Consider the following 20,923-nt stretch of genomic DNA (forward strand, 5'->3'; position numbering starts at 1 on the left):
AGGGTATGTCGCCATGCCACTCTCTAGCCTTCCGCTGCTGCCGCTGCCTCTGCATGCCGTCCCCTATAGTGTCAGGGTCAATTATTGGATGTTTTAGATGCTATCTAGCTTCATTCTGTCACTCTGTCATGGCCATGCTGTTGCCCATAATTTTGGCATAATGGTGCATTTAAGCAGCCTCAGAGGCATCCATGCATGCTGCCCCTGCTGTTTCCTGTCCATTTCCGTGGTGTTTCCATCCTTTTCTGAGGTTCCCAGGTGTTTGGCCAAGCTTCCCTGTGCAGAGCCTTGGTCCCCTTGAAAAATGCTCGAGTCTCCCATTGACTTCAATGGGGCTCGTTACTCGAAACGAGCACTCGAGCATCGAGAAAATTTCGTCTCGAATAATGAGTACCCGAGCATTTTAGTGCTCGCTCATCTCTAGTCGCAGCACAGTGAGGGGATGATGATGTAGCAGATCGCACTTGGGAGCTGGGTGACGCAAGGGCTTCATTATCATCGTCGGGAGAAGAGGGTGTCAACTTGCGCGTCAGGCAGCAAAGCAGGCAGCAAGTCGCTACTGTGGCCGTGAATCAGCAGGGTGGCAGCAGTGAGAGGACGGGAGCAAAACGGCCACGGGGTACAAAACCCACTTCGTAGGTCCCAGTAAGCAGTGGCACAGAGGGTCAGCGAGGCAGAGGCGGTAGTAGTCACTCAGTGCAGAGTGTTGGCGGTAAAATCAGCAACTCGGTGGTGTGTGAGTTTTTTTTAAGACACCAGAGGAGACAAACGTGTGTATATACAGAATCTGCAGGCAGAAAGTGAAGCGTGGCCAGGGTGCTTATGTTGGCCTGATGGCCCTGTGTCAACACATGCAGCATTACCATCCAATGGCCTGGGAGAAACATTTCTCATATGTGGTGGTCCATTCTGCTGCCACAACAAAAGCAGCAGAACCTAGTGGCACACAAGCTATTTCAGCCAGTTAAGGCTCCAGCACCTCTGCCGAAGGGAACTGTTTGTCTTTGACATCATCTCCCGGTCCAGATGCTCCTGCTCCTCACTATGCATGGCGCCAGCAGTAATTTAACAAGGTGATTACAAAGAGACAACTGTATGCGTCCAGCTGTCCTAAGGTGCAGAAGCTGATCGTGCTCCTGTCCTAGTTGTTGGTACTGCAGTCCCGCCCTTTTCAAGTCCTAAACTCTGCACCCTTCAGAGAACTAATAGCTTGTGCCGAACCGAGGAGGAGTTCCAAGCCACAATTTTTTTTCCAAAAAGACACTTCCAGCCCTTCACAAATATGTAGAACAGAAAGTGGGCCAGTCCTTGAGCTTATCGGTTTCTTCCAAGGTGCATGGCAGCGCGGATGTGTGTAGCTGTAACTACGGTCAGGGTCAGTGCATGTCCTTTGCGGCCCACTGGGAAAATGTGATTCCTGCCCAGCCACACCAACAACTTGAACAGCTTTCTCCTCCACATTGTCAAACTGCTGCTCCTGCGCCAATTTCCGCCTCCTCCTTCTCCACCACCACCTCAGTCTGCAAAAGTCTAAGTGCTGCTCCATCCTACCACATGTGCAGGGCACAGCAGTTTTACACAGTTCTACACCTGGTTTGCCTGGGCAAACAAAGTCACACAAAGGAGGAACTTCTCCTCATCATGCAATAAGAAATCAATGTGTGGCTTTCTCCGCGACAACTGCAAATCAGAACCCTGGTGACAGACAATGGGAGATACATGGTGTCCGCGCTGCACCGAGAAGGGATGTGCCATGATCCCTGCATGGCACACGTGTTCAATCTATTTGTCAACAGGTTCCTAAAGTCTTCCACCCATCTGCAAGACATTCTAAAAATGGCCAGGAAACTGTGCCAACATAGGCTGGTATGCGATGTTTCCACCTGTTGGAATTCCAGCCTCCATATGTTAGACCGCCTGTATAAACAGAGAAAAGCCATTAATGATTTTTTGATGATGCAAGCGGAATGGAGTAATCACCAGTGCAACTTTGATGTCAGCCACTGGCAGCTCATGTGTGACACCTAACGTTAGCTCATGCCCTTTGAAAAGGCCACATTATTTGTCAGTCGCCAGGACTGAGAGAATAACTTCATCTCATGCTTCATGTCCTGGAACAGATGCTGCAAAATCTGTCTGGTCAGGGCACTGCAGAAATGGCGGCTACATCTCATGGCCACATGAGTCCAGTGGGGTCTGAACTAGAGGAGGAGGAAGACATGGGAACACAAGCAAAGTCTTGTGAAATTAGTGGTTTTTCTACTCAGGTGACAGGAGATGAGTAGCAGGAGCATCCAGAGAAGGTAGAAGATGAGGCAGATGACCCATAAGCACCTTGGCAGTAGTCTCTTAGAGTCATATCCGCAGATGGCCCGCAGCATGCTTCTTTGCATAACTAGTGACAGCCGAATAGTCAACATCCAGCATAGGGATGACTTTTGGCTCTCCACCCTCTTGGACCCATGCTACCAGTCAAAAGTGGGTGCCTTTTTCCAGTTGCCGAGAAAGAGGAACAACTGGCGTACTATATGGAAATACTGTGCAGACAGTTGGCTGCTCAGGTAGAGGATCCCCTGGATTACTGGGCAGCCAATGTGTGGCCGCAACATGCAGAGTTTGCAGTAGAGAAGCTGTCCTTCCCGGCCAGTAGTGTGGCATCATAGTGGGTGTTCAGTGCAGCAGGGGCCACCGTTACCCCAAGGAGAACCCGCTTGTCCACCCGTAAAGTGGAGAGACTGACCTTTGTCAAGACGAATCAGTCGTGGATCGGCCAGGATTTCAACAGACCAATGCCTCATGCATCAGATTAGATCTGTTGCCTCCACCAAAGGATGAGAAATTAGTCTGGATTCTAACTACCTGCCTCAGCCACTATTCTGATGCTGCCAGTTGCCTGATGCCACACATCTGCTGCCAGTTGTTCTATCTGCCTCCCACCATCTTTACCAAGGGACTGGAATTGTCACCCACCTCCACACACATTGTGCCACTTTCTAACCTCCTGCTTCTGCTGCTGCTAGCACCTCCAGAGTCATTGTGCCACACTGTGGCCTACCATATTGCTGCCACCACCAGAATTTTTCATTGTGCCACTCTCTGACTTCATGATGCAGCCGCCACCTTCACACTTTGTCATTGTGCCACACTATGGCCTACCATGTTGCTACCACCACCAGAATTTTTCATTGTGCCACTCTCTGACCTCATGCTGTTGCTGCTGCCCACCTACACACACTCTCATTGTGCCACTCTCTGACCTCATGATGCTGCCGCCACCTTCACACTTTGTCATTGTGCCACACTGTGGCCTACCATGTTGCTGCCACCACCAGAATTTGTCATTGTGCCACTCTCTGACCTCATGCTGTTGCTGCTGCCCACCTACACACACTGTCATTGTGCCACTCTCTGACCTCATGATGCTGCCGCCACCTTCACATTTTGTCATTGTGCCACACTGTGGCCTACCATGTTGCTGCCACCACCAGAATGTGTCACTGTGCCACTCTCTGACCTCATGCTGCTGCTGCCACCTCCACTCTCTGTCATTGTGCCACACTGTGGCCCACCATGTTGCTACCAGCTCCAGAATTTGTCATTGTGCCATTCTCTGACCTCATGATGCTGCTGGAGCCACCTCCACACCCTGTCATTGTGCCACTCTGGGGCCTACTCATGCTGCTGCCAACTGACCGCTATCTCCCTGGAACACACTGTGATTTCCATAATGCTGTTTTCACCCTCCACCGCTCTATGACGTTGCCATTATGTTTGGTTTTCCCATTCATTTCATCTTTCAGAAGGAATGAAAAGCTTCAGGATTAATAGCCAAAAAGCAGGAGTGGATACAGAACACAGAGGACATGCAAATATCCCATTTACTGGTCATCTCAGTTTTCGATCAACTCCTGTTTGTTTTTGGCTTTAGCAATACTGATGGATTAATGACCGATTGAAGGCAGACACGGACGGACGAAATGAAGGGCAAAATGATCAGTGACGTCAATGTAAAATTACTGCCGAGATCCTCTCCACTCTTTTGGGGTGTTTCTACATGTATCAGCATTTACCAGAACAGGTTCTGTCGTAATCTTTGGAATCATCTGATGTCAGTGTTAAAAGTGTGCACTCTTTGATGTTATAGTGGGATCTTGAACCTCAGCTCAGTCCTTTTGGCGTTGGCACAGACGTTACCTTGTCAGGCTGTGTTCCCGCTTCACTTATTTGGTCAAAATCCGATCGCGTGCGCCAAAATCCCTTTTAAATCCCTGACCCAGTGGCGCAAAATGGAAATCGCCGGGATGTCCAATGAAACCGCGGGGTCCTTAGTAAATGAGCCCCAATATAGAAGATTACAATATAACATTAGTTTTAATAAAAGAGTAAATATATTTTTTTTAAATTACAATTTGTGTTTGGGGAGGATGTCATCAGGCGCACTCAGAGGTGTTAGTGGTGGGGTCACGGATGGGGTTCCATACCTGGACCCAAACAGATTTTCAAAATTCGGGTTTGGCCAATTCTGACAAATCCAACTATATAATATTGAAGGTAAACTGGACACAATACAGCTTATTCAAGTCGGCAGCAGCAACATTTCAAAGTGGAAGGAATCATAGGATTCTGAATACTGCGAAAGATTAACTCTTTAATGACTTGGCCATTTTGCACCTTCCAGATAAGGCCTAGTTCTTTCAAATCAGACATATCACTTTATGTGGTTATAACTTTGGAACCCTTTCACAAATCCAGGTGAATTAGAGAATGTTTTCTCATTATACATTGCACTTCATAATGGTTTAAAAATTTGGGTGATTTGCCTTGAAGTTTTTCCTAAAAAATTTTGTGAGTTTTGGTGTGAGCTGCTGCCAGAAGCAAGACATAATAGTACTGCATCAGGTCAGCAAGTCACTGCTGAACGTGAAGGACTATAATGCCCCATGTCAAGAAGGGGTTAATGTAAACAATTTTGATTTATTGCATTTGGGGTGCCTTCAGGTAGTCTCAACGGTAGACAGACATTTTAATGAGAAGTAATATCAAATCCCTCCCATTGACACGTTAATATTAATATAGTATAAAATAAATCAATTAAAATAGATCATTTTCTTATCAGTTTAATTTTATTAACTTTCATTTAAGCAAAATACAAGAATGTTACATAAATTCATCTTCAGTAATGAAGGCACTTTCGAGAATGTCCAGTTAGACTGGCATTTTATTCTGGGCTATGGTGATCCGGTTATACTGTAGAACAAGAAACATAGAAATATTAAAAATCAAACGTTTTTTCATTTCTGTGCTTCATTATATAGACAGAGAAGGAGCTAAAATGATGTATAACAATCAAAAGTATTTAAAGATAAAGTAATCATACTTACTAAATGTATATGATGCCTTGAACCCTTTTCTCTCATTGGTTGTATCGCTTTTAAATATCAGGCTCAGGGTGTTCTCAGTAGAGGTAATGTCAAGGACTTTCTTGGTACCACAATATGGACCATATTGCATGTCACCACTATGGACCCGTAAGACGTCATACGTGCAGAAATAGTCTTGCTCCAATTCAAAATCATCAACAGTCAAGTATACCTGTAATGATGAGAAGCGAACATCATATCCACATTATAACACAAAATAAAAGATCACACTATAAGACAAGTTTGTAAAGAAATAGGGTAGAAATGTTATTAAATTACAATTTGTTCTTGCTTGCGTATGATACTATTATTTCTATTACAGAATGTGCTAAGCCGCCATCACTTTTAAATGTTACTTGTGTTAAAGGAAATCTACCATCAAAATCCATGATGATAAACCAGAGTCACTTACTCATAGATTACTCATATACTTGTTATCCATGGCCTCCTTTCTTCTAAAATCAACTTTTAAAATTGTGCTAGTGCTAGTGGTTACCAGAGCCCTTCCTTGCTGCCATTGTTCAATTGCCCCTCCCACTTTGTGCTGGAACTTCCTGTTCCATCACATAAAGGGAGTTGTGTGACTTACTTTTATCGTTGCTTGATTTTGATGGTAGATAAAACTTTAAAAAGGGATGAGAACTTCACTTTATGTAATAGAAATATTAGTATCATCCACACCAAATAATAACTTGCAATTTAAACATTTCTGGCCTCACTTTGCCTAATCTCACTGCAGTACAGGAAGTTCCAGCACAAAGTGGGAGGGGCAAGTGCTTACTGTAACGGCCTGTGAATCTGCAACATGAAGGGGCTCTGGGAACCATACCAGTAGCCTTTGGGGCTCATAAGTATCATTTTATAAGGAGGAAGCCATGGATTACAAATATAAGAAGATTACCATGGTCACTGTGCCTGGATCTATGAGTAAGTGTCCCTGGTTTATCATAATGGATTTTGGTCAAACCCCAATCCTTGTTTTAACACAATATAGACAGAGAGTCATTTCAAAATTAATCACTTTCAGAATCTCAAAATATGATGAATTTTAGATTTGCAGAATCTTTAAAGCTATAACAACAAATGATATCAAGATTGATTTCAGGGCCCGTAAACATTTATGTAGGTGTTGTGTATATATAGCTTGTAAAGGAAAATAAAAAACTTTTGTTTCTTAGAAGAACCTTACCTTCTGCCCAACAGGAGCTACGATTGTATAATTGCATTGTAGGCCTGGACTATAGGAATTGGGGTAACCGGGTGTAGTAATGTTTCTGCGTGGTGTATAGAATGTCCCTCCACATCGCACTAGAGGAAAACATAGAATAGTCTAAAATAATAGTCTGAATTATGTGAAATGAAAAACAATTCATCACATCTTCCTGTATCCTTCTCTTCACTTATGGGCTACCCAACATGACGTGTCTGTACAGTACACACGGCTATCCCTACATTACACATATGGCTATCCCTCACAGTCACTGTGACACATCTATAAAAAGGGCTGTCCCCCGCAGTCACTGTGATGCGTCTATAAAGATGGCTATCCCTAGCAGTCACTGGGACAGGTCTATAAAAATGGCTATCCCTAGCAGCCAGCACCATTTGTTGGTTTTAACTGTTTAAATGCTACCGGTAAAGTCTGCAGCGCCATGTAAATTCAATCGGAAGCACTGCATTATGGGGAGGATTGTAGCTCCTAGATGACATCATACTAGTGTTGTTGCGCAAGGCTTAGCCATTTAAATGACACCGGTGACATTTCCAGCAGCATGTAAAGAGTTAAGGCCGGCAATTTTGCCAGCATTGATCACAGACGTTAATGGCTGTGGGGTTGAGCCAAACCCAGACCTGTCCCGGATATCTAATAAAGTTTAATATGAACCCAAACTTCACAGTTTGGGTTCACTCAACACTAAACATGACACAACTATACAAATGGCTATTCCTCGCAGTCAACGTGACACATATATGCAGATGAAACCTAGGGGTGTGGCTTATCCCAAGTTAAAACAATCCATGATTAGGAGAATAAAATAACAGGTCTTTTTCTTTTAAAAAGCCACTTTATCTAGAATAACCATCAGTAGCTGGTTACAGAGCTCCAGCCGATACGTGGCTCTTTAAGTTCTTTGGATCATGAGGTCCTTTTGCTTTGATTACCACTTCTCTTATTGGAAATTTCTTGATACTGCTTCCTACCATTATCATTAAAAAATACTAAATTCTAACAGTAAGAACTAGATTTTAATACTGTACCTGAGCTGTATGAAGCTGTGAAGCCGACCCCAGCAACACTGCTATCACTGGAGAACTCCACCAGTAATTGGTTAGTAGATGCGATAATCGGAGGGATCAGTCCAGTTCCACAGGTTTTATCCAGCAAGATTGGAGATCTCTTAGTGGGACCATCATAAATTTTTATATAGTCAGATGTACAATCAGGGGATGACTGGATATCAAAGGCAGCAAATGTCAATGAAACCTACAACCAACAATAATTAAAAACAATATTAAAAAAAGAAGAATGAGCAAAACACAGTCCAATTATCCATTTATTAATTTATGTAATTAAGGCCTCCTACACACAACAGTGTTTTTTCTACAGTCCCCAAAAAACTGCTAGATGATAGATTTTTGAACGTGGGGTGTGAAGAATAGAAACACAAAAATTAAAAAGGGCCTGCTCGTTAATGGGTTGGGGCACTGACGCAAATTCAAATCTTTTCTGCTAGAGAAAAATCTTTGGGTAGCTACTAATGTCATTTATCCTAGAGCTTAGGGAAGGTGGTGGACGAAGTAAAATAAAAAAAAAAATCTGTAAAATATTAACGATATATAACAATGGTGCTAAATAACTACATGAAAGCTTAATTTCAAAAGAATAGCGCTGTGCTGTCTTTCCCCTCTATCGCTGAATTACCCTGGATGTAATGGGGCATATTTATCAGGGTCTTTGTGCTACGTCGCATCCAATTGAGGAATTTTACATATAATTCTTTACAAAATTATTATTTAGTGGCTGTATCATGTTATCAGCTACTTACTAATAGTTTTTGAAGAGTTATTTACAACATTCCCCAATCGGATGTCACCACGGCTGCCCAGTGAAGTTGCCACCTTATAGAAAAGCTTGACAAATGTTAACACATCCTAGATCAGGATTGGCTGATAAGTATAGACATATTTTGATTTTGGATTTCCTTTTTGAAATGCTGATGAATTATTTTTCATTTTTAAAGATACACTCTGATGTCGACAGGGACGCAACTTTGGCTCTACATGACTGGTTCTGTTTCACTACCGTACCTGGCCTGATGGTGTTCTGATCAACCAGACACAGTTGGTATTATGGGGGTAGGATGATGGGTAATTTGCCGAGTTCAGTCTTCCATTGTGGTCATTATGTAAATTTGCACAGACATCTTAAATGGAAAAGGTAAATAAATGATTGTTAGTAAAACATGATAAACATATATGTACAGTTATTTGCTTATTTGTGTTGTTTAGCACATATGGTTTCATGAACCATAGACCATAAGTAACTAACCACATTGGTACAATCGGTTGATTTTGGAAACATCTAGAATACTGAGTCCATCTCTTTGTCCAATTGGGATGCCTGGGACAGGTTTGGTCTCAATGGTGGGTTGACGTGTCCTAGAGAATGCATGGCTGAAAATTGAGACAAAGATAAAAGCGACAGATATAGGTAAACTTTCACACAATTATATATAAAACAAATATAACTTAAGGATAAAGCAAAAATACAAAAATCAATACATAGTCCTTGATAAATATGTGGCAACTAAGGGTCAGTAATGCCAGAAAACGTTGTTCAACTTAACATAAAACCCATAGTGGTGGCAAAGACAGCGTAAACAGAAGATCATCAAGTACAGCACATCTAATTACTACTCCCTCACCCCAATCTTGAGTTTTTCCTTAGGCTCCTTACACTGCTCCTGCTGCTTACTACTCTATCGGAGCTCTGTGCATGTACAGTAGCTCCAGCATTAGTGTGTGTGTGTCAGCACTGATGCCAGAGCTACCTCGCAGAGCTCCAATGCAACAGAGAGTAGCAGGAGCAGTAGGAAAAGTGTGAGGGGGCTACGCAGGTAGGGCGAACTCAAAGAGCCTTCTGGGGGCGTGGAGTAGCATTTGCTACCACTGCCAACAACCCACTCTGGAAAATGTACATATTAGTTAGATAAAGTTTGGCTTAGCTTAGAAAGCACTATAAGGTTAGCTAAAGATAGTTTTCCTGAGTCAGGATACTTAAGCAAATCAACTGGACCCTGCCTTGTGAAATAAAATATCTTGCAAGGGGACAACCCAGCCACTTATAGCCATGGCTAGCAGCAAGGTTCATCCATTTGCCGGATTGGTTGTTCGGGCCGCCAATCTTGCAATATGTCCAGGTCTGGCAGACTTGTCAGCAGCTGATAAACAGAGAATGCAACAGGAATCAGACAACTCTGTTCTTAGTTAAGTGGTCAGATCAGGCTACTACAGCTTAGCTCTTGTTCGTTTCAATAGAAAGTACACAGAAGTTGCATGGTTCAGCCACAAAACAAAAGAATTGAGCTTTTTTCTTCTGGTTTCATTTTCTGTTTATCACCTGCTGATCCAAAAGCTGATCTGTGTGGGTGCTGTGTATTGATGAGTGGATCCATAAAAATTTGGGTTTGGCTTAGTATGGAAGAATCCAAATTGTTGCATGGTTCAGCCACAAAACAAAATAATGAAGCTTCTTTCTTCCTGTTCCATTCTCTTTTTATGATGTGCTGAAAGAAGCTGAACACTATGGGTGCTGGGTAGTGATGAGTGCATGCTTTAAACTTTGGGTTCTGCTGAGTCTGGATGAATCCAAATTGTAAAAAACTGTTTGGGTGTGGGTCAGTACAAAAACCCACTATTAATACTTGTAATTGGTACGGGTGTCGAGCATTGTGTTCACTATTTAAATGAAACAGGCAAAGTCGTTAACATGCCAGCTGGTGTACATGCCACCATTTTGGGTAGGATCCACTCAACACTAGCGCTTGGTATTGCCCCCCAGCTAATTTGACGTTTTCTTGGGATAGATCTTCATTTTGTTCTTGAAAACCCCCTTTAAGTAGTATATATCTGTTTCAAAATACTCACCTGTCGTAATGCATCACTGATCCATAGTCATACTCCACACCAAGATTATTGGTAACCTCTTTTTTAAAATTTCCACTGTAAGCTTTAAAATATACAATTTTTAGTTGCCAGGCTATTATAAAAAACACATAATATACAGTATCTAGGTAATATTCATGGTGAGGGGATTACCCGGTTCAATATTCTGGAAATTGATGGTGATATAATCATCACGGTCACCCCTTGTATGTTCATGGTGGAAGCCCAGTGCGTGGTTTAGCTCATGTTGGATAGTCCCTCTATAAAGACAACCTGCAGTATCTAATGCAACCTTCTGACCTCCTCCGATCTTCCCGATGAAAGATGAACAGCTGAATATTCAGAGAGAATAAGAGTATTTATTTAATATCTAACTTAGACTGAAATAGACACAAGCAGAAAAAGGTCTCTACCCATGAGAGTTCACAATGTATATGGGAGCGATGATGGAGACACTAGACTTTAGTGGGGTTAATACTACTGCACAGAAGCAGCCCCGAAAATAGTTATTCCAAAAGAGAAACAGAAGGTCTTTTGAAGATCATTGGTTCGGTGTTGGCCACCTTGAGGTATATTAAAATGGTTGTTCAAGTTTTGCATGGAGAGGGCTCGCGGGCCGAGCCCTCTCCATAGCCGGTAAGTCTTTGCTGCATATTGCAGCAAAGGCTTACCGGTAACACCCGCGATCGGTGCTAGCACCGATCGCGGGTGCTTTCACCGCGATCACCTCCGGCAATGCTGCCGGAGGCTTCAAAAATCTTGGCGCGGATCTTTGCTCCCCGATGACGTCACGGGGAGCGGTGATCCGTTGCCACGGAGGCCCGAAGCTGTCTCGTTCTAACCTATTCATTACAATGTGCTATCAGCACATTGTAATGAATGAGGAGTAAAATCCCCATATACTGCCATATTGCAGTATGGCAGTATATGGTAGGATCGATCAGACAACCTAGGGTTAAAGTACCCTAGGGAGTCTGAAAAATAGTTAAAGTAAAAGTAAAAAAAAGTTTAAAAAAAAAAAATTATATTAAAAAAACCTAAAAATTCAAATCACCCCCCTTTCCCTAGAACTGATATTAATATTAATAAACAGTAAAAATCATAAACACATTAGGTATCACCGCGTCCGAAAATGTCCGATCTATCAAAATATAATAACGGTTTTTCACTGCGTTTAACCCCGTAACGGAAAATAGCGTCCAAAGTCAAAAATGACATTTTTTTGCCATTTTGGAAAATATAAATAAATTAATAAAAAGTGATCAAAAGGTCGCACAGTCCTAACAATGATAGCAATGAAAACGCCATCAAAAGTCGCAAAAAATGACACCACCCACAGCTTCGTACACCAAAGTATGAAAAAGTTATTAGCACCAGAAGATGACAAAATCAAAAAAAAAAATTTTGTACAGGAGGTTTTAATTTTTTTAAATGTATGAAAACATTATAAAACCTGTACAAATGTGGTATCCCTGTGATCGTAGCAACCCAAAGAATAAAGTAGACCTGTCATTTGGGGCACACAGTGAAAGCTGTAAAATCCAAGCCCACAAGAAAACGTCGCAAATGTGTTTTTTCACCATTTTCACTGCATTTGGAATTTTTTTCCCGCTTCCCAGTACGCGCCATGGAACATTAAATACCGTCACTACGAAGTGCAATTTGTTACGCAGAAAATAAGCCATAACAGAGCTCTTTATGTGGAAAAATAAAAAAGTTATAGATTTTTGAAGGTGGGGTGTGAAAAATGGAAGTGAAAAAACTAAAAAAGGCCAAGTCGTTAAGGGGTTAATGTGCAGTAAAAATGTGAGAAACTAATAAACGATAGAAATTACAGACACTTATAGGTTAAAAAATGCAAATACAAATTACAGAAATTACCCCTCTGAGGACACAATGTTAATATAGTCCTGCTCTGTTGTCCGGGGCACAAACCTCACACAGGTAAGTGTTTCAAATTCATCCATTGCAGTCTGAAAGAAGTTGAGCTGGGTAGCGCCTGAGGGTTAGAAGAATATTAATATGATAAAACACAGAGGATTTGTGAGTGTGGGCACCTTAGGTATGAAGTAAGCATGAAATAAACCTACTATAACTTGAGGACAGCTTGTAGGGTACATCAACGGTCCCTTGTGCAGATTTGGGCCAAAAGCAATTTTCACAGGTCCTGGCATTGCGTCCGTTTTTCATTCTTATGTCACCTCCGTGTAAATTCATGTTTTTTGCTATATGTTAAGGAGAATAAACATATAAAATATCTGCCTTACAAATCAAATATTTAAGTCTAAAAGTTGCCCAATTTAAGATGTTTTCATGTGCCCTACATTCTAATGGGCACCATAGAGGGGTTAAGCCATAGTTTAATGCTAATGTGTCTTTTTGTATGAATTTTCAACACATATAAAGTAAAATAATAGAAACCAACTCCCTCCCCCTACTTATAATCTGTAATGGCACTGCATTGTCCCCGCCTCTTCCTTTGTTTTCTCCACATCGTTTTTAGCAGGGGGCTCCGGTTCCCTGATGAATTGGGCAGGCAGCCACCCTACTCATTGCGGCAGTTCTATGCCAGGTCTGTCATGTCATAAATCTGCACTATACTCTACACCGGACCAGTCAGGAACACCCTGCTCCAGCCCACTCTGCTGCCGGTTAGCCCCATCCATACCTACACAGCATGTAAAAGACATAGGGAAGGCCATAACTCAGGAAATATGAATATTTCAGGGCTTATGTGCCAGATTTCAAGCATACAAGCCCTGAGAAATCAGGACCCATATACCTAAGAGGGACACCATTTTACTTAAACTTTCTTTTGACTAATTCTTCATCCCTCTCACACCTCATCCCGGTATCTTTAGGACGTGTCCACACACATTGTGCCTTATTCTCTACATGACTTGGGCATTTCCCAGAACTTCTATTATTTCTGGGGGATGGGGGGGGTGTGTGTGGAGAGAGTTAACCCCACAAAAGACTTTATGAGGGGGTATTTATCAATCACCAATGCATGACAGCCCCACCAACCATCCGGGTGCAACCGAATACATCAAGAGGCACCTGCTGGCTGCCCCCCCCCTACGCCCCTTTCCTTTGAAAGTGGCAGAAAAAAAAATGAATCACAAGTGCTAACTATAAGCGATTACCCCAGGGCTTCTATGCCAGTGTCCCTTAATCCCTTGAGCAATCTTTGGTGGATTTCCTCCAGTTCAATTATGATTGATTTTCGTTCTTCCATATAACTTTATTAATATATCCCTTATAATCTTCCCTGGCCAATCATAACCATGGCTTGTAGGTAGGGGCTTAAATTTGCCACATTGGCTGCATGGCTGGCAACCCGGCAATATATTCGGGTCATGCAGAACACACCCAAACCCATACTTAAAGTTCAGATCTGCTCACCTCTACTAATAATCTTTACATTTTTTATATATATTACTTTTTATTTTATCATTCTTTTTTTCCAGTTCTTTATTTTGTTCTGCTTTGTCTTTTTTTACGGAATCCTATTTTCTAAATGGTGTTTAGCCTGAACATACTTTCAGGTTACTGACATCATTTACCTATTAATTTCCCATAATTGTATTGCTCATATATTTTATCAATAAAATTTCTTCTTTTGGTTGGGGTGGAGAAGCTGCAGTTGTTCTAATTTTTCTACTTTTAAAGCCAGAGTTATGTGGTAAGGCCTTGATAATTGCCCCCCTGACTTAAAATAAAGGAAAGTATATTGGTAATATGTCATTGACGTATGTTTTCATGCATTGTACATAAGCTGTTACCTTTGTTGACCTTCATTATCCTTCCAAAGGTTCCTTGTGGTTCTTCTGCATCCGTAACATCTATAAAGAGTGTATAAAATATTTGTATCATGTATTTATTCATAACCTGATTTCAGATATTGGAATGGTTATGATGGAAATGTTGTGCATACAATAATGACTGGATGGCCACCTACATCCATCGGAAGGCAGCAGGACATGGTAATCATAGGAAGTTCCAAGACCTACTTCCCTTGGGACATGGGACACTCAACTCCCTAGAAACTTCCAGGATAAGCAAAATAGGTGACCCTTTTAGGGTCTTATACTTACCCTGTTAAAGTTAGGCTTAAGGCCCCTTATAAAGGAGCAGGTCTAACGCATCCAACCCTTATCACACTTGCAGTGTATGTTGGCTGGAACGTCTGGCCCCAATGCTGACAGCGCTAGGGCTGGACGTTCCAGCAATTACACACTGCAAGTGTGATGAAGATTGGAGGCATCATATTTGCTTGTGTGTAAGGGTCTTGTTGGCCAACCCCTTTAACCTAGTAGAAAAAATTATGTCTCTACATAGTCATGTGATGCTTTACTGAAGCATCCTGGGATTGATGATAAAGCAAAGAAGAAATAAAAGGGGAAATGTGAACATCAATATGATGTCTGTTCCAGGTCTAAATTTGGAAAAAAAAATAAACCTTAGTTCCCTTTGTAATAAAATATTAGTGTTTTCCTGTTAAAACTGCTGATTATATTATTTCAAGACTAAAAAGAGGTATAAACACTGAAGACACATTGGGAGAATACAGAGGGGTGCAGTCAGACAGACTCTATAACTGACACTCAGAGGTCTCTTACCATAGTTATTATCTGGGCCCGGTTTGGAAAGCTGCAGAAACAAGTTTATAAACGTTAGAAACACTTCTATATAAAAACACAACCGTACAAGGGAAATATTTAGCGCTGGAACAGTCCCATCCTAAACTATTTAATGTTTTAAATTATTCATTAAAATATAAAAATATTAATATGTGATTTTATGACCTATTATTGTACAGTGAGCCCGAAGCGAAAAGTTTGGATTCATCTCTAACCCCATTTGAAATCTGGATTGGGCTTAGCCCCTCCCCCCGTGTTTATATTCACAATTGTTGCTGGTACCGACTGCTGACCTTATCTCTTTAAATGATAGTAATAGACCATGGGAAATCCTTCATATATAATTGTGCTAATAGGAAATGAGTGTGCTCTCTCCGAAACGTATTTAGCTATCTTCAGCGCATTACGGCTGCACTACATGTATCAGCCTCTCCTGTACTCCAATATCCAGAATTGGAAATACAATTGCCGTATTTTGGATACGTAGACTAAAAATTTTGTCATCTCTGTAACAGAAAATTAATCTGAAGTGAAGCGTAGTTGTGAATTGTATTAAGTCCCCTGCGGTCTACTGATATCATGTGTGCGCATGCGCATCCTCACTACTGGGACACTACATTATATATTATACTTATTGGATGGGATATTTAAATGAATATCTATTTGAGTGACATATAACATGTAGAGGTACTAGAAGGTTTCAGTAATGACAGTGAGAGATATATTGAGTGATGGTAGACAGTTATCACTTACCTGGAATAATGGTGCCTTTAAAGGAACACTAGTCACACGTCCCACCACAAAGATCAGAAGAAGGAGCTGAATCTTGTCTCCCATGTTGTACGGATCTCTCTACAATATTGGAAGGATTTGTTTCCTGCCGATATGAATGCTATCCTTCATGTCAGGAAAACCTTATATACATGGAAATGGTAAAATATATCCAATCACAAAGCAGAAATAAAGATAATTGTACTGGGCAATAGACAAGCCTGGGACAGGTATACGCTTGTTATGCTGAGGTCATGCTCTTCATCCATGACCACAGGTTGACTACCATGAAGATGTTCAACAATTTGTTCAGCAATAATTGAGTTTTATGGTTTTCTGGTGTCATTTTTGTGTTGTATGGATAATAGGCTATGAGTTTGTGACTAATATCAACATACCTGGTTACGTGCCCCTACAACTTCTAGAAGCTCATCTTTTTCATGACATGATAACTCAAAGGTTGGGAGATCTACTATGATTTGGGATAATATTTATCAATGTGCTTATATAAATATAACCCTTCATCAATAGTACAATTAGTCTGTAAGTCAATGCAATGGGATTGGGTTGGATGATTCTTCTTTTTTTGTTTCATTTGTTATTATATCCTATTTATTATTATATCCTATTAAGCCTCAGCACAATATACACACAGAGCTGGGGCATCAATCATTGGCCCATATTTACTAAGCTCTGTGCCAGTTTTCTGTCAGACCTTGCACAATCTTTCTAATGCAAACTGCTTTTACAGGTATTTGAGAAGTACCTGTGCCAAATTTGTTTCGCATGTGACCGTTTTGTGGTGCCGCTGTACTATTCCGAATGCAACACAAATTTCTGCACTGAAGGGGTCATTCCGGTGCTCAGTTGGACCGTGCGCCAGATTTAACATGCATTTGAAATTTAACAGAAATTTGTTGCACGCCTCATGTTAAAGGCGCACCAATAAAAAACTGGTGCACTCTGTCGGAGCAGTGCAGGGAGTAGCAGATTCATGAAGAATGTGTACCAGAAATGCTGAATCCGGTGCCGCCTGCATGCTACACAGGAAACTGCACATAGTACGCACTGCACTGTTCTGAGTAAATGTTCCACATTGGGGCCTTATATCTACAATATACTGCAATACAGTTGTATAGCAGTATATTTTCCAAGTGATTTTACCCCACTAGGGTTAAAGTTCAAAGCTGAAATAATAGAGAAAAAAGGGAAAACATTTTCAAAAATATGAAAAAATTTAAAAAAGAATTAGTTTCAAACCACTCCCCTTTCATTGAACACACATACAAATAAATAAAATTATGCATATTAGGTATCCCCACATCCCAAAATAAAAAGTGATCAAAAGGTTGTAGAGTTTTCAAAATGGAAGCAAAACATCATTACATCACACAAACATTGACACCCTACACAGCTCCATACATTGAAATATGAAAAAGGTACGGGTGTCGGTATTTATCAATGCAAGACATTTTGTTGTAATGCAAGGTTTGTAAAACATTTTTTAGGGGTATTAAGACATATATGTGTATAAGGCAAGGTACCTAATTTTACCACATGCTCTCCAAGTAATGAAATGCCCCATGCAGCCTCCCCCAGTAAAGAAATGACCTGCAGCAGGCTCTACCAGTAATTAAATGCCCTATGAAGGTCCCTGCATTAAAGGGATTAGAATAGGGCCTACCTTGCTGATCAGTGGGGGTCCTACTGCTGAGACCCCCACATATCGCAAAAATGAAGGACCCCTTGTCGCTCCGTCAGACTAATGGAGCAGACAGCCGAACATGTCCATTCTGCTACATTAATCTCTATGGAGCTGATGGAGATCTGTAGAGAACGGCGCACAGCAATTTCCGTCAGCTCCATAGAGATTAATGGAGTAGAACGGTCATGCGTGGCCGTCTGCTACATAAGTCTGACAGAGCGACGAGGGGTACAATGGACCCCTCCTTTTTGCGATCTTTGGGGGTCTCAGTATTGAGACCCCCACTGATCAGCAAGTTAGGCCCTATCCCATGGATAAGGCCTAACTTTAGTTCATTGGAAAACCCCTTTAATGAGCCACATATATTGAGCTCTCACTGGAAGAAAACAAAACATTTTTAAGTCCACAGCAGCATAACCAAGAACGGTTCCACTGGTCCTGACAAGGCGAAATTCTGTGTCCCCTTTGGCTGTTGACTATATGGGGCAGATTTATTTACCGGGTCCATTCGTGATCCAGCGGCGCGTTCTCTGCGGTTGATTCGGGTCTTCCGACGATTCACTAAGGCAGTTCCTCCGACGTCCACCAGGTGTCGCTGCAGCACTGAAGTTCATGATCCGTTGCTGGGTGCAGGTAAGCGCATGTCCAACGACACTTTTTTTTTAAATGCAGCGGCTTTTCCAAATCCGTCGGGTTTTCGTTTGGCCACGCCCCCCGATTTCCGTCGCATGCACAATCCGATGCGCCACAATCCGATCGCGTGCGCCAACCCGGGGCAATTCAGTGGCAATTCAGGGAAAATTGGTGCAAAACGGAAAAATTTGGGTAACCCGCCGTAAAAACGTGATTTGGGCCCTTAGTAAGTGACCCCCTATGAGTTTAAGTTGCACTAATACAAATTTTTTTAATATAATGTTGGGCTTCATAGACTTATAATCTCCTTATTTTATGATTTTTAAACATTATGGAAGATTTACTTACCCGGTCCATTCGCGATCCAGCGGCGCGTTCTCTGCGGTGGATTTGGGTCCGGCCGGGATTCACTAAGGTAGTTCCTCCGACGTCCACCAGGTGGTGCTGCTGCGCTGAAGAGCATCGGAACGCGCTCAACTACACCGGCCTATTCCTAGTGAAGGTAAGTGCAAGCTCCGCGACACATTTTTTGTTTTAAATGCGGCGGTTTTTCCGAATCCGTCGGGTTTTCGTTCGGCCACGCCCCACGATTTCCATCGCGTGCATGCCAGCGCTGATGCGCCACAATCCGATTGCGTGCGCCAAAATCCCGGGGCAATTCAGGGGAAATCGGCGCAAATCGGAAATATTCGGGTAACACATTGGGAAAACGCGAATCGGGCCCTTAGTAAATGACCCCCTATATGTCATTGCAATAAAAATATACAATGAGCAGGAAAAAACAAGAGTGATACATTTATCAAATGCCGGACCCGAATCCTCGTCGGACAACGCACCACGGGATCGCGACAGGACAGGGTAAGTAAATGTGCCCCACTATGTCTGTATTGCCCAACATTCTCTACAGCTCAAAAGTTTGGGGTCACTAAGAAATTTCCATATTTTTCACAGAAAAGTATACTTTCTTTCAATGAAGCTAACATTAAATAAATCATAAATACACTTCATACATTGTTACTTATTGTTCTAGCTTTTTTGCACCTTTTGAGCGGTAGTTTAACTGTGTGAGGCAGGTATATGCATATTATACATGTATAATTATCCTTTTACAGTATGTGACCACAAAGTGACTACCATGGAGAAGTTCTGTAATTTACTACGCAGTTCGAAGGAGTTTTATGGTCCCCGATGTCACTTTTATGTCATATTGATATATTTGCTTGTGCATGTGACATCCAAAGAATAATACAATTAGTGCAGACACCTATAATTATCTGATAATTTACAAAATAAGAGAAAAAAAAAAAGAAAACTTAAAAATTAAATCAGTTATAGTTGTTTTGATGACCTTTTGCTAATTTTGTTGCAAAAAAATATTATTTTTGCTTTTTTTTAATAGTCTAAAAGTCTTTGCAAAAAAATTCCAAAGAACAGAGGTAATATTTCTTTATATTCAGATATTATGGCAGCATTATTTGTTTACTTAACGATAAACTTCTCTGCTTGCAGCCACTGATGCTTTGTTCAGATACTTAAATTATCTTAATCCTTAGAAGACTGAGCCACTTAAAGGGAACCTGTCACCAGAGACCTTATTTTCAGTAAAGACAGATTGTAAAAGCCCATGACACCTGCAGTGCAAAAATGCCTCCCTGCCTTTTCTAAGAATTTGCATTACAATATAATTGTGTGTTATAACTGAGAAGGAGCAGGAGGTGGAGCTGTACAGGAGCACAAAGGTGGAGGCTAAGCTCTGAGGAGTGAGTAACATAGACAAGGCAAATGTTGTTTTTGAAATACATCCAAAACAAAGCCCAACCTCTGTGACTACCCCAGGATTTTGTGAGGGTGCAAGGTGAGTAATAAAACACAATTATATTCTAATGCAAATGCTTAGAAAAGGCAGAGAGGCATATTTGCACTGCAGAAGTAATAAGTTTCTGCAACCTGTCTGAAGTGAAAATGAGGTCCCTTGTGACAGGTTCCCTTTAAGGACTTCAGAAGTCATTTTTTAAAATCTGCCCTGTGTCACTATAAATGGTTACAACTTTGAAACGCTTTAACATATCCTGGAGATTTTGAGACCATTTTCACGGGACACATTGGGGCAGATTTACTTACCCGGTCCATTCGCGATCCAGCGGCGAGTTCTCTGCGGTGGTTTCGGGTCCGGCCGGGATTCATTAAGGCAGTTCCTCTGACGTCCACCAGGTGGCGCTGCTGCGCTGAAGTTCCCCGGAACACACTGTAATACACCGAGCCAGGCTGAGTGAAGGTAAGTGCAAGGTCCGCGACACATTTTTTTTTTTAAATGCGGCGGTTTTTCAGAATCCATCAGGTTTTCGTTCTGCCACGCCCCCCGATTTCCGATCGCATGCGCTAAAATCCCGGGGCAATACAGGGAAAATCGGTGCAAATCGGAAATATTCGGGTAACACATCGGGAAAACGCGAATCGGGCCCTTAGTAAATGACCCCCATTGTGCTTCAAATTAGTTGAAAAATTTGGATGATATCTTTTACGTTTTGTTATAAAAAAAAATGAAAATTTAGCAAAAAATTTTCAAAATTCTCCTTTTCTAAATT

General features: G+C 41.6%; 1 protein-coding gene across 1 annotated transcript; it reads right to left on the reverse strand.

Moving 5' to 3' along the window:
- Positions 1–5,242: 5,242 nt before the first annotated feature.
- LOC140070153 (embryonic protein UVS.2-like) lies at positions 5,243–12,803 on the reverse strand. The gene is made up of 10 exons (XM_072116489.1): positions 12,677–12,803; positions 12,468–12,585; positions 10,740–10,918; positions 10,569–10,650; positions 8,971–9,095; positions 8,730–8,845; positions 7,680–7,905; positions 6,610–6,728; positions 5,382–5,592; positions 5,243–5,247 (listed from the first exon to the last, which is right to left on the reverse strand). The coding sequence occupies exons 1-10, from the start codon at positions 12,801–12,803 to the stop codon at positions 5,243–5,245; spliced, it is 1,308 nt and encodes a 435-aa protein (XP_071972590.1).
- Positions 12,804–20,923: the final 8,120 nt, after the last annotated feature.

Source organism: Engystomops pustulosus, chromosome 7 (genome assembly GCF_040894005.1).
Source record: "Engystomops pustulosus chromosome 7, aEngPut4.maternal, whole genome shotgun sequence".
NCBI classification, from domain to species: Eukaryota; Metazoa; Chordata; class Amphibia; order Anura; family Leptodactylidae; genus Engystomops; species Engystomops pustulosus.

Excerpts from the sequence above, each read along its gene's own strand:
- LOC140070153 (XM_072116489.1), bottom strand. The coding sequence starts at position 12,803 with ATGAATTTACACGGAGGTGACATAAGAATGAAAAACGGACGCAATGCC. Across the intron at positions 10,919-12,467 it reads AACATTGTGTCCTCAGAGGG|CTGTTCATCTTTCATCGGGA; the intron begins GTAATTTCTGTA and ends CTGAATATTCAG. Across the intron at positions 7,906-8,729 it reads TCAGAACACCATCAGGCCAG|GTTTCATTGACATTTGCTGC; the intron begins GTACGGTAGTGA and ends TGTTGGTTGTAG.